A 17,606-nucleotide genomic window follows, 5' to 3' on the forward strand; every position below is an offset into this window, starting at 1 on the left:
TGAATGTTGAAATCCCCTAGATCCCCTCAATAATTTGTCAAAATGAGTGGCCATGAATGATAAAAGGTCAGAGAATTCTTGATAAAAAATAGCACCAATTTTAGGTGGTCTGTACAGTACACCAGTGAAGTAGTACTCGAGTCCGGTCTCAAGACTGATTTCTGCTTTCTCGGACTTGACTCGGACTTGTTCCTTCAAAGACTCGGTCTTGACTCGGTCTCGGACCACAGTGGGAGGAGAAGGACTCGTAATTTCAGACCGAGTCCTCGAGACCAACGCATTTTTTTATGTTCATATAAAAAAAAAAATCAAAATGAAATTTCACGGCGGCCACGTCTTTGCCCCTTGCGTTGGCCTTGGTGCCCCCTTCTTTCAATATTCTGCTTTGCGTCAGTTTAATAGCGATTTTAATTTAGCCTATAGCCTGTCAAAATAATCTTAGCATCACAGCGCAAACTAATTCAGTCTTACACAGTGGAGAAAATGACAGCGCATGGCAAGACAGAAAGTGTGTCCAAATTCACCCATTCTTCTCAGTTGAAATACTCGCAATCGCTAAGCCTACTCATCACACAGGCACATGTATCACATCACATGAAATAACTTTTTCTCAGCTTTTAAACAGCCGCTAATTGCTGTGGTGAACGGTTCGGGAGAAAAGTAAATAATATAATTACATTTAATCATAACGTCTACATAAGGTGCTACACCCATCTCCCTACCCATTCATCTCGGTGGAATACTTCACGAACCCTTCGTTCAACACGACAAACCATATATCAGAATAAACAGCAGACCTTACCGAACACAAAGGTGTAAAGCAGTCCCCTGTACAGTAGTTCCAGAGTATTCCGGTTAAATGTAATCTGCAGCAAGGTCTACATTCATGTCTCCAACTTTGGTCTTTAGGTTTCGAAATGTGTTTAAATCGTTCTTCATGATTTCATAACAGGCCAAATACAAAATAAATGTTACAAATATTGCCTAGATATAGGTAAATATTAAAATTAGATATACAGCTGAGTAAGAGTTTGTGAAAGGAGTCTTAATGATCAAAAAATGCTAAGCATGCATCTAGGTTGCATCAGTTTCTTAAAGCTGAGCTGTGCTTGTTCAATACATGATTCCATAACAGGCCAAATATAACATAAATATAAATATTAAATATAGCCTAGACATCTAAATATTAGATGATCAGATGATTTACAGCTCTATGTAATATGTCATGTTTCATGTTTTTGTAATGTTTCATACAGTACAGTGATTCAGGTCTACTGCTGAGAATAGGCTAAATACAACTTTGATTATTTTTATAGCCTACTACTGTATAGTTAACTTTGGCCTTGGTGCCCTGACATGTGGCCTTTGTGCCCCCCACCAAATATGCCCAACTGAAGACCAAGTGGCCTTGCCCCTAAAATGGTGAAATTCCAAGCCTGGGCCTAACTGTTGATTATTGATTGGGGTGATATTAAATCATGAATATGAAAACTGACAGGTTTTTATGGTCTTGGTCTCGACTCCTAAAGGACTCGGTCTCGACTCGGACTTGCTTCCTCAAAGACTCGGTCTTGACTTGGACTCGACTGTATTTGAAAACCAACGGACTCGGTCTCGACCCTTCAAAGACTCGGTCTTGTCTCGGACTCGGCATAGGCGGTCTTGTCCCCATCACTACAGTATACTAATGCACAGAGGACAGGGGAATTAGCATAAAAGCTGAACCTCAAAAGTAGAGTAAACATCAGTTGGTATAATTATACAATTGAAACAGTCTTTAAACACTGTTGCTAGACCACCTCCACGACAAGTAGACCTTCGGGAGTTAAAGAAGCTGCACTTAGGAGGGCAAAGTTCACCAAATGGAATGATATTACCGTTGTTAAACCAAGTGTCCGTGATGAATAGAAAGTCCAACTGACGAATGTAAAGTTGTCCTGAAGAATGAAGGTCTTGTTCGAAAGAGACCTCACATTCATTATAGCAGCTTTGACTGCGGAAGGGCTCTGGATGTGCTGCAAAGCTCGCTGGAATGGCGCACCAAACATCTGACGCTGTCAGAGATTAGCAGCATTAATTTCAGCGGTATTCAGTTCGGAGCGTAGGGAGTTGGTGTGTGACGAAGCTGGAGACACCAGGTGACAGTCTGTCTCTGCTGTTGTTGAGAACAAACTTTGAACACACTGCAAGGTGCTGTGCTGTGTAGTTGGTAGGCAGCAAGCAGGGCACAGTCTTTAGCCCTCCAGGAGATGCGACCAGAGCCGCAATACAAATAAGGCTTCCGATAGGAAATCCCCACTGCTTCACAAACACGGCGAGCTTCAGCGTAGATGCTGGCTTTACAGGAGCAAAATTGTAGCTAGCACAAAGCCTCAATCTCCCAGCTGGATAGTCAACCAATTGAACCCAGTGCAGACAGGATGGAAAGGGAGAGAGGCACTGGCAACTGCCAGCTGCTCAACTAGGCCTCCTCAAAGAGCCAATTTAACTGATTGCACCTGTATCAACTGCTTTCTGCTCAACTAGGCCAACTCTCACTGTGTCTCTCAATTCTACAAGGATATAAGGCACATTCCTTCCATCCAGTCTATCTACAGTATCCATCTTCTTCAAACCATTCACTCATCCACCCATTAAACTATCAACTATTAATCTATCAACATCGATGAAACAATCTGCCCATCAACATCCATTAAACTTTCTGTCTATCAACATCCATTACACTATCTACATTTAACTTTTTAAACTATCTACTTGGTCTCAGGCTTTAAGCATACAATCGTTTTCATACACTGTTAGTGCCCCTGGATTTTCTAGTTTATACTGTTTTATTCATATTGTCGATTTATACTGTTCCTTCACAATTATTGGGTCGAACATGCTGAGTGGTGTCATGTAAGGGCCCTGTTCATGTTGCACAGCACTTGTCATGACATTTTGAGTCTGTTAGGAGGTACAAAAGTACAGTTTACAACATGCCCCATAAACTAGCTTGTAAGCACTTTGGCTGCTTTTGCCGCTAGCCGGCTAACTCGCATCAGACAGCACCGATTTTTTTCATGTTTTTTCTGATCGACAGTATTCTGTGAACATGATCAACTGAGCTCTGTGTTAAAATCGGCCGGATTTCTCCTTTAAATATAAATGTTTAGATAGGAATAAGAATAAACGCAAATGTGTATTGAGGGAGCTATGAATATTTCTGTAAGATCTGTCTTGAATACACACACGGCAAATATGGTTGTTGGAGTAGGCATGACATCTAAGCTTAGAACTACTGTTGAGATGCTGCCAACATGTCCACAGTCAGTACCTTTGAAATTCTATAATTTCATTGATTATGATTTGTATTAATTTTATAATTTTATCAAATTTCAGAAGACTGGCACATTGGAATGCACTGATTCCCCCACAATATATTCAGTGGTGGTACCACAGCAAAATCTTTACATGATCAGTAATAACACAACATTTACTTAATAACACTTAACACTATAATTATATGTTGAGCATTGTCAGTGGTATAAAATAGCATTTGTTTTTTGACGTGCTAGCTTTCACTATAAAGCCTATTCCGTGTTAATGCAAAAATGGTTTTGCTCAAAACTCAAATGTTTGAACTTGTTAACTACTGTAAATGGTTGTTTTTACTTCAGAAATACACTTTAATGTTGCGGTGTAAAGAGTCCCAAACTTCACCCCATAGTCTTTTTTTCCTTCAAAGAGAGGGCCCACTTTGAAGTATTGTAATAAGCAGTTCTTATCACATATGTACTAATGATCTGTAGGTACACAATAATACATTATGTATGGACAACATAGATACCTGATATTATATATTGTTTCATAGGTTGTTACACTGTACTTCTTTATGTAGATACTCTGGAACAAGGACCCTGTAAAATAAAGTGTTACCGATATTCCTACCTGTATAATTTATGACCATGGCCTTTCCAAAGACAGCAGGGGAGTACTTGGGGTTGGCCAGTTTGGTGTTAAGGTAGAGCTTAAAGTTGGGATCATAGTCCACTTCTTTGTCACCAAGGATAATCACCTGACGACCCTCTGCTCCTTTCACATTTTTCTCCAGAACATTATCTATGACTGGGTCAATGTATTCATCAACATCTTGGAAGAGGAAGGGGAAGCCATATTTAATGGCCATCTCAAGTTGTTTCAGAAAGTCTGGATCATTGAACGAGGAAATCTAGAAAAACAAATGAAACATTCAAAATAAGGAACAGTTTTATTGTCTGTCAAAGTTTGCAAAACAGTGACACCAACTTGTGTGGTGGAAGGCAGTTTTGTAATAGATTTATTTAATTTGGTGTTAATAACATAGTCTGTTCAAAAAAAAAAACCTGCTGCCTTTTAAGATATCTAACAGGGGAGTAAGGCAACAAGTGCTGTTCGAAACCAAAAAAACTCTTCTTCCTGCCTTCTAAGATATACGCTTTTGAAGGCAGCATCGATGTATCCTTGAACACTGCAAAAAACATTTATCAAAGAAAATCATACAGTGTTAAGCAGTGTTGTAGTCAAGTCACTATGCCTCGAGTCCGAGTCCAGGTTCGAGTCCCCAGTGTTCAAGTACGAGTCAAGTCCAAGTCATAAAAAAAATATTCCAAGTCAAGTCCGAGTCGAGTCCACTACTCATCCGAGTCAAGTCCGAGTCGAGTCACTATTGATCCACCTCGAGTCCGAGTCGAGTCCCTATTGATCAAGTTGAGTCCAAGTCTAGCACTAAAGTAAGCATAGCCTACATGTCATTCCATTTTTTCCCATTGCAGATGAAATCCTTAAAAGCAAAAGCAAAACGGACAATCTTCTGTCTCCAAGCAGGGGTGCCATCACTTGTGTGAAAGTAGTATTGCTAAATTTCTTGCCAAACCCAATGTGTTGTATTTATTATATCGGAGAGAATACCATACTATAGCCATACCATAGCCTATAGGCCTACTCATAATAAATGAGCAATCCACATCCCAATCATACAGGCCATTAAGTCACATTATGCTGTTACAGACTGCTGACAATTGTATAGGCAGTGTTGTAGAAGTTCATACTTCACAAGAGCTAGATGGACGTTGGAGTAGGCCTATTTTGTAAGAGGTAGTGTGGATCATAAAAGGGCCTCCCCGGGCATTTTTTTCAAAATTCTGGCTGTTAAATAGCCTACACAATTTTAGCGCAGTTTGGGAGGGACAGAAAAAGAGCAGGGTCCGTCTTGGTAGCTTCTTTCTGACTCCCGTGACGTGAACGCTGACTACCTGCAACTGCATAATGTTATCACTTCACTGACACTATGGAGACATATTTCATGTCAACAATAGAGATGAAAACTAGGTTAGTTAGAAAACTCGGTTAACGGATATGCAGATCATCTGCCTAATTAATTTATTTGCGCAACAGGCCACATTCTACGTTAATTTCAGCGAGATGAGTGAAATAAATGTTTTTTTAAGCTGCCATCGCCATAGGCTACTATTTGCTACGATATTCACCTGTTAGAAATAGAACAAGTTGCTATTTCCTTTTTTTTCGTGCAGTGGATTAGGCTATCAAATCGCTCGTTTGAACAGTAACAGTAATCCACTTCATTCGTGGTTTTAAATATAGTTGTTTCTGGCCTACCCACGAGAGGTTCAGTTTGTCAGTTTCACTTGCACAGACACGTAGGCCTAAATTGACACTCTACTAGGCAATTTAATGTTATGCTTCCATAGTTTATGACACCAAAATTAAGAAGTAGGCCTATGCTATATCTGGATCGGGAAAACTTTTAGTTTATTTTTCTTTCATCCGATAATAGCCTGCTGCAAATTAACAGACAGAAGCACGGCAGGGCACGCTCCAAATGAAAATTAATGAATGGAACCTCGCTTCTCGCGTCAGTCAGGAAAAACACTGTTCACCAAGTCACGATGATCAGCTATCCAGCAGCAGTGTGTGATGTTTAGCCTAGGCTGAGTGTAATCTTAGGTAATGTCATGTAATGTATGAGAACTAATATTGCCTGGCAATACTACATTGAAATAGCAGCGGCCATGTCTCCAGGCATTTTGGTGTTAAAGTTAACGTTAGTTTGCTTTGCATGTGAACATGATGTGACTTGCGGTGTATGACACGAAGCAGTACTCAAATTAGTATTACAAATAATTTAGATATTAAAATCATATAGCAAATTATAGCCTAATGACATACTACAATTATAGCCTTATGATATATTACAAAAAAAAGTCGAGTCCTCGACGAGTCATCGCGAGTGCAAATGCACGAGTCCGAGTTCGAGTCATTCAGTGCTCAAGTCCAAGTCAAGTCACGAGTCTCTAAATTTAGCTAATGACTCGGACTCTAGTTCGAGTCTCGGACTCGAGTACTACAACACTGGTGTTAAGCAAGTGATCTTACGAGAGAGCGCTAAGTAAGTCTCTTTATACTAAAAACAATAACAAACTGTTTTTTTCATCTTAATATAACATTAATAACACTTGGTAAGATTGCAGTGAAGCTGGCTAGTACCCATAAATCTGTGTGGCAACATGTGAAACAGCTGTGAAATGTCATAGGCAGAGTGCTACCAGGCTGCGCAGAACCCGTATGGAATGGGTAGTTAAGTAGCAGTAGGCAAAATGAACAAATAAAAGAATACAAACAAAAAAAGAATAAAGAAAAGTTACAACCAAACAGACAACCCACAGATGGCCCTCTCACAGCCTAAACTAATACAAAAAACAAATAACTCAAGGGAAAACAGTGTAAAACACTAAACCGTGTGCATTTGCTCTCTTTAAAAGCAGCAGGTTATTCACAGCCAACAGGCCGGGCGTGCGAGAGAAGCAATGGGGTAACAGCAACAACGCACCTCGACTTTTGGAAGCCTGCTAAAACGCCAGCACAATGGCAACAGCACACTCTACAGTCACCAGTCTTAGAATAAAGCCGTATTCTTCCAGCGACAACAACCACAAGCACCTATGCGCCAAACAATTCAAATGACCGGCATTGTTCTCCCAGAGAGGAAACTACGTATCTGATCACCACCCACGAGTGGGCGTGTGCACCAGCGCTGCAGGTCAGCCTTTCCACATACATCCCTAGTTCACCGTACCGGTAGCATATCTATCTACTGCCAAGGCCTGAAGGGGATGTGGAAAACATTACTTCTAGTACACTGGCAGAGAACTCATGTGAATCAGATTGTGGAAGGGGTTTGAATGCTGTCCGGCAGTATTATGAGTGGAATGTTGGCGGGATAGAACCGGATCAGGGTCTAGACCCAACTCCTCCAGGGGGCGCACGATTGGAAAATATTTACCTGCTGCCATGTTTGGGTCCAGCTCTGGTTCTTCCAAAGTGTCTGTGCTAAATGGTGCCGCTGCTGGGTGGTTGGTGCTGTTTGTGGGGGGTTGGACATCTGGTACGCTCTCCAAATAAGCCTTTGACAGTTGGTCAAGGCTAAAATTAACACCATCTTTTTTCTTTTGGCTTCTGATGCTTACTAACATCCCCCACAAGTCCTCCCTATTGCCCAAAACACTGTACAAATACGCACACACACACACACACACACACACACACACACACACACACACACACACACACACACACACACACACACACACACACACACACACACACACAGAGCGCTCCAGGTGTCGGTCCACATTGTGTGTACTTCTTGCGGCAGTTGAGGAAATTCGATGTTGGTGCACTTCTACTCTACCATCATAGAATCCATCCTCACTTCCTCCATCTTCATCTGGTATGCTGCTGGCACTGCCAAGAATAGGGGAAGACTTCAGCGCATCATTTGCTCTGCTGAGACAGGCTGCAGCCTGTCTTCTCTCCAAAGTCTGTACACCTCCAGGACCCAGAGGTGGGCAGGAAAGATTGCTGCAGACCCCTCCCACCCTGTACACAGTCTTTTTGAGACACTCCCCTCTGGCAGTAGGCTGCGGTCCATCATGACCAGGACCTCACGCCACAAAAACAGTTTCTTTCCCTCTGCAATTGGTCTCCTCAACAAAACATAGCCCCCTTTCTGCATAGTGTTTTTGTCCCTGCATCTGCACTTTGTCATATTTGTATGTATAGGCCTATATTATATTATATTGTATTTAAATACTTCTTATGTGTCTTGCACCATTTCACCAAGTCAAATTCCTATCTTTTCTTTTTCGTGTGGAAAAGACAAAAAAACTTGACAATAAAATGATTCTGATCTTGGCCCCTGGGAGGCTCAGTGCTAGTCCTGATGTGAGCTATGGCTACAGCTACCCTTAGCTGGTCTCCAACTTCAGGGTTACCTGGGGGTATGCCCTTCAAATGAGCCTGGGACAGCTGATCATGGCTAGAGTTGACACCATCTTGGTCACTGTGATGCTAAGCACTAGTCCTGGTGTGGACTATGGCTACCCTTAACAGGTCTCCATCTGCAGGGTTACCGAGGCCTGGCTCTGTCCCGATACGCCCATGAGGCTGTGAAGCATCCAGTGCTGGAAGGCTGGATGAATCTTAACTGATGGGAAAAGGTTCGGAGCGATGCATGGGGGCCCTCTTCCCCATACAGCCTGATCTTATAGTGTGTGGCAATTCCATCTAGACACTCCTCAATTTCATACTTGGTGGACGCCCAGGTATCCTGGATTTTGTGGTGACTGTGAAAAAGATTCTTGCAAAAGATTAGAGTGCAAGGTGGTAATATCGGTATGGTGTCACAACCACCACGACTACGACATGCCGCAGCCTCTTCTAAGTGTCTAGCACTAGCATAGACAGAAGTCAGATACTCTAGATGTTGCACCACCCAATCAGTCGGTGGACTGTTCCCGTGGTCACCTCCAGTATTTCCAAGTAAGTGGTCGACTGGTGACTGTGGCTTCTGACTGAACATCAGCTCGTATGGGGAGTGCTGTGTGGACTGGTATATGATGGTATTATAGGCGAACAGGAACTGAGGGAGCAACTGAGGGAGCAACCATTTACGCTTCTTTTCAGGGGGTAAACCAAGGGCCCTGAGTAAGTCTTGAAGTGTCCTGTTGAAACGTTCGTATTGACCTTCCCCTCTGGATGATAAGCGGTGGTTTTACTCTTTGTTATGCCCTAGATGTCACACAGGTGTTTCAACAGCTCCCCCTCAAAGCTGCGTGCATTCTTGGAGTGCATTCTCCTTGGCACGCCATACACATAGAACCATCTCTCAGTTAGAATCTAAACAACGGTGGGAGCTCTCATGGGTGGGAAAGGCCTGGGTAAACTTTGAGAAAACATCTGTGACTACCAGAACATTCTCTAGTCCTCTGCTAGCCGATCAAAGAGAGTAAATGCCGATTATCTCCAAAGGCTTAGTGGCTAACAGATTTCCCATGAAGGTTCTGGCTTTGGGTTGTTTTGCTTTAGCAACCACACAGTGCTCACACTCAGTACACCACTTTTGCACCTCATGCCACATCTGGGGCCAGATCTGTGGTCCTGTCCACTACATGATGGCCATGGTTGTTGTGTAGGCTAGTGAGCACACCTTGGGCAGTAAATGCTGCAGCACTGGATCCCTGAAAGGAGGAGCCTGGATCGCTCGGTACAAGGTCCCATCCACTTTCTGTATCTGGGGCCACTGCTTTATCAGCTGCTGGACTTCCCTTGGTTCATTCCTCCTGTCTTTTGGGTAGGTGGTCATCCCTGTTGCCAAAACCAAAGACATCTGGAATTACAGGGATCAGTCTCTTGCAGGACTTTCAGGTCTCTTTTGGTTCGACCAGGGATGGTGTCCACCATACAAGATTCTGCCACCCAAGAGTCTTGGATAGGTGCACTCGAGGCTTGCATGTTGGCTATGGCAATCGGCAGGGGGACGTCCAGGCCATGTAACACAGATCGCAAAATGTTAGTGGGGCTTGTGGGGAGCCTAGAAAGGGCATCAGCATTGCAATTAGCTGTCCCAGGACAATGTTGTAATCAAAGAGGGCAAGCTGAGAAATCCAGCGCTGTTCCAGAGCGCCCAGTTTAGCTAACTGCAGGTATTGGAGGGGATTGTTGTCGGTGTACATAATGAATTTGTTGCCCAGGAGATACTCGCAAATTTTTCCGTGATTGCCCACTTGACTGCAAGGAGTTTGAGTTTCATGGCACTATAGCCCCGGCTAGCAAAGGCTATTGGTCGCCGTAACCCATCCTTCTCCTGTGACAGAACTGCCCCCAAACCTGCATGGCTTGCATCAGTCTCTAAGATAAAGGGATGACTGAAATCGGCATAACCGAGGACTGGCGCTTGAACAAGCTATTCTTTTAAGGCTCTGAATCTAGAAAAAGTTCTGAAGGCAAACCTGAACTTAACTACATCCAATGTTATCCAATCCAATGTCCAGATGTCTGTAATTGAAATGTATGCAAATTAATGCATAATTAATGAGGTATTGTTAAACTACATCCGTAAACATATATTTTCAGAAAACGTATTAAAAATATTGTCTCAACATAAATAATCAACTAATGAAGTTTCATAAGAATATCAAGGAGTTACATTTTTTACCCAATTCACCCGTTCTATGTTGCCTATGGAGGCCAGTTTTAGGCGCAAATGCTAATTAGCAGGTTTAAAACTAAAAATTCAGCTAAATAAATATGATATTCAGAATCAGCACCCAAATATTAGGCAAAAAACCCTCTTTACCAGCATTTTCTCATATTTGACCCCTAAGTGATAGTAGTCCCAGTCTTAATTGACCTGTCGCTAAGCCCCGCCCCCCATTGTTACCGTGTGAAACTCGGACAAACAAACCAGACTTGATTAGAAATACATTATTGAAAATGGCAGCTGACAGTATATCAAAGCAGGCTTTGAGGACGTTTTGGTCGATAAAGGATTTAATTTCTTCCAGAAGCAATCAAAAGGGACTTAATTAATGGAGGGGTGTATTCAACACTTTAAAATAGGCTACATACGGTGACAAGCTTAAAGTGGAGGCGAGTAGTATAGATCACCGTGCAAAAACCACTGACGTTAATGCTAGGTAGATAGTGGAAGATTGATACTGAGATATGTTAGGCTACGTTAACATTTGATGTAGTAAGAATATAGTAATTGGTTAATGAGCATTTTCATCTTGGGATTTAACAGGGAACCTGGTTATTGTGCCCACGTTGTTGGCTTAGTAGCCTACATGTACGTTGAGCTGTTGCAAACGGGAGAGACGTACTGTAACTTAGGCTACTGTTGATGAAATATACCCCATTTTCTCGCCTCTCGGGGTACCGGCTATCGGTATTACACGCCCCCCATGTACAACGTTTGACCATAGTTATCCGTTGGGGTTTTTTGAGGAAATAAACTCCATAAATAATCATTAATTTGTAATTGTATGCCTCCTCCCTGTTATTTCCTATAGATAGATAGATAGATAGATAGATAGATAGATAAATAGATAGATACTTTATTGATCCCCAGGGGAAATTCAAGGTCTCAGTAGCATACAGACATCCCACACACATTCACTAACAGCAGAAAAAAGTAATTAAAAGTATATAATATAAAAAACACAACTAAGCAATAAGAACAGTGTTGGCTGACCAGTCCAGTTTATTGTCCAGGTGGAGACCCAGATACTTGTAGGTGCTTACCACCTCCACATTGACCCCATCAATGGAGACTGGTAGCAGAGTGGGCTTAGACCTGCGGAAAACCACCACCATCTCCTTGGTCTTTGAAGTGTTGAGTTGAAGGTGATTGAGTTTGCACCATTACACAAAGTCCTCCACCAGGCTCCTGTACTCCTCCTCCTGCTCGTTCCTGATACACCCTACAATTGCAGTATCGTCAGAAAACTTCTGCATGTGGCATGACTCGGTGTTGTAGTAGAAGTCAGATGTGAACAGGACTGGAGAGAGCACAGTTCCCTGTGCCGCTCCGGTGCTGCTGATCACAGTGTCAGAGAGACAGTTCTTCAGTCTGACGAACTGTGGTCGCTCGGTCAGGTAATCTGTAATCCATGTTACCAGGTGAGCGTCCACACCCAAGAGCTTGTCTCCCGGTCTGAGGGGTTGGATGGTGTTAAAAGCACTTGAGAAATCAAAGAACATGATTCTCACAGCAAGGTCTTCAAAAGCTTCAGTGGATCCCCCAGTTCAGCAGCACAGGCCTTGAGTAGCCTTGGACACAGTCTGTCAGGCCCCGCTGCCTTATAGAGCTGTTAGAGCTGATGTCCGAGTCAGTTGAGGCTGGACTGTCATTGGCTCGTCAATTATGCATTATAGAAATTATGACGTCATCTAAGTGTGAAAATGGATCATGAAAATTTGAAGACAAAAATATTTTGTTCCTTATACTCTATAGTAGCAAAATATGCAACAACAAAAAAAAATCACAAGAAAATCCAGCGGGATTACACAAGACACCATACTAAGGGGTGTAAAGGTACATGTATTAATACCGAACCGTTTAGGTACAGGGTGTTAAGTCTAATACAGATGTGTACCGAATACAGTCTTAAATAGTAATCAACAGTAGGCTTTTTTACATGCGGACTATGTTTCAAATTCGAGTTCCCACACAAACATATTGAGTGGAAGACCATATGTCAGTTTAGTTTATTAATGCCAAAAAACATTTGACGCATTTTTAAAATACTATTCCTGCTTATATGTCTTGAGTATCAGCAATATTTTCAGTGAATGTTAGACTAGCAGTACTTAAAGGCTTATTGTACCGAAAATAAACCAAACCGTGATTTGAACACCGAGGTACGCACTGAATATTTTTGTGTACCATTACACATTACACCCCTACAGATACCACGTTTTTGCAATACCAAAAATCCTAAACGTCATCCTACACTGAGATAAGAAGTTTCAGTAGTGAGGCCCTTGATTTTGATCATACATTATAGTACGTCCAATTCAAATAACAATAATAACAAAATAATTGTCAACATGTCAGAAATATGTGCCTTAAGGTTGTTCTTCTCCTCTTTCTTCTTAATCCAGTTGAGGGCCTGCTGCTGGGGGTCGATACACATTGGGAAGCGGCTTGCTCTTGTAGTAAGAATTCCATTCTGCACTGACAATTCATCAGGGGGTAGGCCCTCTGAGCCCCATCTAAAAAAAAAAAAATAGTGTCATTTTCAGTCCCTCCAGGAATGCAAACATGAAATCCCATCTCACAAATTCAACTATTTCCTATATTACTTATGATGAGTCTTATTTCATGTAAAACCCTGGTTATGAATTTGGTGTAAACAAAGCAACAATATCCCATCAAGGTCTTCAAAAGCCAAAGTCCTGAAACCACAGCTACTACAGGGGTGCGTTTGGAAAGCGTAGTTGGTTAAGTTCCGGCGCAACCTTTGTAGTTAGAACCCTAGTTCTTGGATTTGGTGTTTCTAGAAAGCTTAGTTTGAATTCTCAATCGCAAAAAGGTTGGAATTACTGTCCCTGAGCAGTCATATTTGTGTCGTTACTTGGTAGTTCCGGTAAGTGATGTCGTCAGTGTCAAATGATAGGACAGGAACCTAATCAAAAATCATAAAGTGGTCGTGTTTCTTGTGACTCAATGATTGTGCTATGTTGTTGTTGGCTTAATTATGATATCAAAGAGAAATAGACCTCCCCTGTTGGGCTCATTTTTGCTATTTATGTTAATTTGAGTGTTTACGTTTTGATATGCTAGCGTTATGATCTTCATAGACTGCAGAGATTAGCATATTGATCAATGCTATAGTGGCTAAACCAGGTGACTTGTTGTCCCGATGTTGTAGGTTTGATTCCCATGTTAAATGAGATTGTCCTTTTGCTTCTGACTGCCTCTCTGCTAACGACCCGGCAACAGTTTGGAAAGGCCTGCAAACAGGTCACAAATTACAAGAGACCATCATCCTGCAGAAAATCCCAGACTGGCTGATGACCTGAATGACTTTTATTGCAGGTTTGAAAAGCACCCATTATCACACCCCTCATGCACATTAGGCATCCCCTCAACACCCAACCCCCCCCCACCTGCATTAACAATCTTCGAGAAGGATGTGTGCTAGCTCTTTCAGAAGCAGAAAACCAAGAAGCCTCTCTTGTCTGCGTGTCTGTGCTGAACGGCTGGCGCCAATCGTCATGCAGATGGGTCCCTGGACTGTGTGCCCTCCTGCTTCAAACGCACCATCATCCCAGTCCCCAAAAAAATCCTCCATCACAGGATTAAACTCCAGGCCAGACTTCTGTGGTCATGAAATCCTTTGAAAGACTGGTGTTGAGCCATCTGAAGGACATAACAGGACCCCTGCTGCAGTTTGCCTAATGGACAAACAGGTTGGCGGATGATGCCGTCAATATGGGACTGCAATTCATCCTGCACTACCTCAACTCCCCAGGGACGTATGCCAGAATCCTGTTTGTGGACTTCAGCTCGGCATTCAACACCATCATGCCTGAACTCCTACATCAGAAGCTCACCCAGTTCTCAGTGCTTGCCTCTACCTGTCAGTGGATCATCAGCTTTCTGACTGACAGGCAGCAGCATGTCAGACTGGGGAGCATCTCATCCAAAACCCGGTCCATCAGTACAGGCGTCCCAAAGGGGTGTGTCCTTTCCCCTTCTCCCTCTACACTAATGACTGCACCTCAAAGAGTCCATCTGTAAAACTCCTGAAGTTTGACAGTGATCAGCAGCTCTTTAGGCAGATTATACTTTCTTAGCTGTCTCAGGAAGTATAACCTTTGCTGGGCCCACCGTCATTGGTTTGATCGAGGATGGTGATGAGTCTGCGTACAGGCAGACAGACAGCTGGTCCAGTGGTGCAGTCTGAACCACCTGGAGCTTAACCCCAAGAAGACTGTGGAGATGACCGTGGACTTTAGGAGAAGTACCCCCGCCATTCAGAACGACACAGTGTCCAATGTGGATTCCTTTAGATTCCTGGGATCAACCATTTCACAGGACCTAAAATGGTCTCTCCAAATCGACACTATCCAGAAAAAGGCCCAGCAAAGGTTATACTTCCTGAGACAGCTAAGAAAGTATAATCTGCCTAAGGAGCTGCTGACCACTTTCTACTCAGCCATCATTCAGTCTGGCATCTGCACCTCCACCACTGTCTGGTTTGGGTCTGCCACCAAACGGGACAGGGCCAAACTGCAACGGATAATTATGGCTACAGAGGGGATCATTGGAGCTGACCTTCCCTCTATCCAGGACCTGTACTGGTTCAGGGTCAGGAAAAGGGCAGCAAAAATCTCTATAGACCCCTCACATCCTGGTCACAAACTGTTCACCCTCTTTCATTCTCATAGACGATACAGGGCATTGTTTGCCAAAACCAGCTGACACAAAGACAGCTTCTTCCCCCAAGCAGTCACTCTGTTGAACACTCAGTAACAGCCCCCACCCTTAAGGGTACTACATACTCGCCACTCCCGACCGGTAGCGTGACAATGTGACGTCAAAATTGTGTCATTTCCTCTGTTGCACGAGAAATTTCAGCCTCGCGCAGGCAGGTTGTGCACAGGAGAATTTTTTTCAGATGCACGCGACAAGCAGGATGAGCTTGAAGCCAAGATCATGGAGCATGCGGCCTCTATACAGACATCAACCACATTCAGGCATTTCATCTTAAATAAACATGATGTTTGAATAGTCAGTTGGAGAAGAGAGGGAAATTAACCTGGCTAGGTTACCAGCGAGAGTTCTGATTTTTAAATAGTTTGCTGGATAAGTTAATGAAGCTACCAGAGAGAGATGTAACACAGGGAAGTAAGATGAAAGAACTAGGACCCAGGGACATGCCAATAATCCAGCAAAAGGTAACAAAGATATGTATTTTCAACCAAAGGATATCTAAGACCTGAAAAAAAAACCTCTTTCCACCTTAAGAAATTACACAAACTCATCTCTCAGCACCAGCCAGCTAGCTAAAATTTCCCTCAGGATGAATAAAGTATCTATCTATCTACAGTATTTAGCTGCACACACTTTGGAAACTAGATGGTAATGATGGTAGTTGTGAATAGCAGCAACCGAAGTCTGAAGTATCATCACAGAGGGTAGTTTTTACTGCCATTGAGGCCAATGCCAATTCAGGAGAATATTGCAACTAGTGTCGCGACCACCACGCACAAGTATAAATGGTTACGCCGCTCACATCGGGAGTGGCGAGTATGTACTGTAGAAGCCATTACACTGAACAAAGTCAATCAACACTGTTCTGCTCATCTACCTCATGTGTACTTCAACCTTACAGTTACAATAGTGTTATTAATACATTATCATTGCATTGAACTGTCTTGCACTATATTTATATTTAAAGGAACCATATGTAAGATTGTGGGCAAAACTGGTACTGCAATCACTTTCAAAATACTGAAGAGCGGTGTATCCCCTCCCCCTCCCCCCTGACTCGAGGTTGCCAACCCGGATGGCGAAACACTACTGACTTCGTGATTAGTAGATAGGTGGAGGGTGGCGCATCAGGCCAAAACACAACATGACATGACAAAACACAACATCAACATCAGTTAAGGGCTGCAACTTCACTTTTTAAATGGCAATATCCTTGCCGGACTACTGTTGTCAGTGATATAAGTATTTGAAATGAACATGATTTCTTCATGTCTAGTGAAATATCAGGGCCATTTTATGATTAATTGAAATATTTTTCTTACATACGGCTCCTTTAATCTTAAACCTCAGTCTATACCGGGGGTGGGCAAACTGCGGCCCGCGGGCCGGATCCGGCCCGCCAAGCACTTTCATCCGGCCCGCCGAGCATTTCATTTGGTTATCAGGCTGCTCGCTATTTTTTTCCCAAGTATAGAGACGACATTGGTTAGCTTTAAACTGCTTTTCACTCTCCTTAGAGAACATTATGTCAATGTCAAAACATCATGTTAAATAGAGATAACATCATGTTAAACTAAGTTAGCTCTTAGTTATCTCCTTTGCAGCAGATCTAACGTGAACATTATATGCGATCCATTTAATTGGGAACGCGTCTGCACTCACAAGAGGGAGAGAGAGCCGCAGGTTCCAGCTCGCTTGTCATTGTTGATAATTGATATCTCCTTCTTATAAGAAACTTTGAAGGCAACAGTAGTTCCCACTACTGACCATTGAAAAACTGTGAGAGGGCCCAGTACAGCGATAGCCATAGCGGAGCAGGCAGAAGATCAAATAAACGTGAATTAAAGCGACTGTCTTAAAGCGACAGTGCACAATTTATACATTTGTTAAAGAGCATAAAATTAGCAGCATTTTTAAGCAATTCATATTTTAAAACAAATACTTTTCATACTAAATTATAGGCTATAATAAATGTATTTTTTTATGTGTGTGTCGTGGGGGGGGGTTGGTATGCGGCCCGCCGGCCAGTTTTCAAAACCCAATGTGGCCCTTGAGCCAAAAAGTTTGCCCACCCCTGGTCTATACTGACATTGCACTATTCCCACCCTTTTTCAGCTGTATATTGCATCTTGCGTGTGTCTGTTGACTGTCCACGACTTGGCAACCTTGACAGGGACAACAAGGAGGCGGATATCCCCAGACCCCCCCACCCCCCGGTGATTGCATTACCCTATACCACCCATAGTGTCTATTTATTTATTTGCAAATATTGTATTTATTCTCATAC

General features: G+C 42.8%; 1 protein-coding gene across 2 annotated transcripts in view; it reads right to left on the bottom strand.

The window, feature by feature from the left end:
* The window catches only part of dnah10 (dynein axonemal heavy chain 10), a 344,245-nt gene that overhangs the window by 87,880 nt on the left and 238,759 nt on the right, over positions 1 to 17,606 (bottom strand). For both annotated transcript variants that reach the window (XM_048242756.1, XM_048242755.1), the window contains 2 exons: positions 12,945 to 13,092; positions 3,928 to 4,207 (listed from right to left, as the gene is read on the bottom strand). In XM_048242756.1, coding sequence (XP_048098713.1) covers positions 3,928 to 4,207; positions 12,945 to 13,092 — 428 coding nt within the window. The remainder of the gene's footprint in view (positions 1 to 3,927; positions 4,208 to 12,944; positions 13,093 to 17,606) is intronic.

The sequence above is a fragment of the Alosa alosa genome, chromosome 5 (genome assembly GCF_017589495.1).
Source record: "Alosa alosa isolate M-15738 ecotype Scorff River chromosome 5, AALO_Geno_1.1, whole genome shotgun sequence".
Taxonomy (NCBI): domain Eukaryota; kingdom Metazoa; phylum Chordata; class Actinopteri; order Clupeiformes; family Clupeidae; genus Alosa; species Alosa alosa.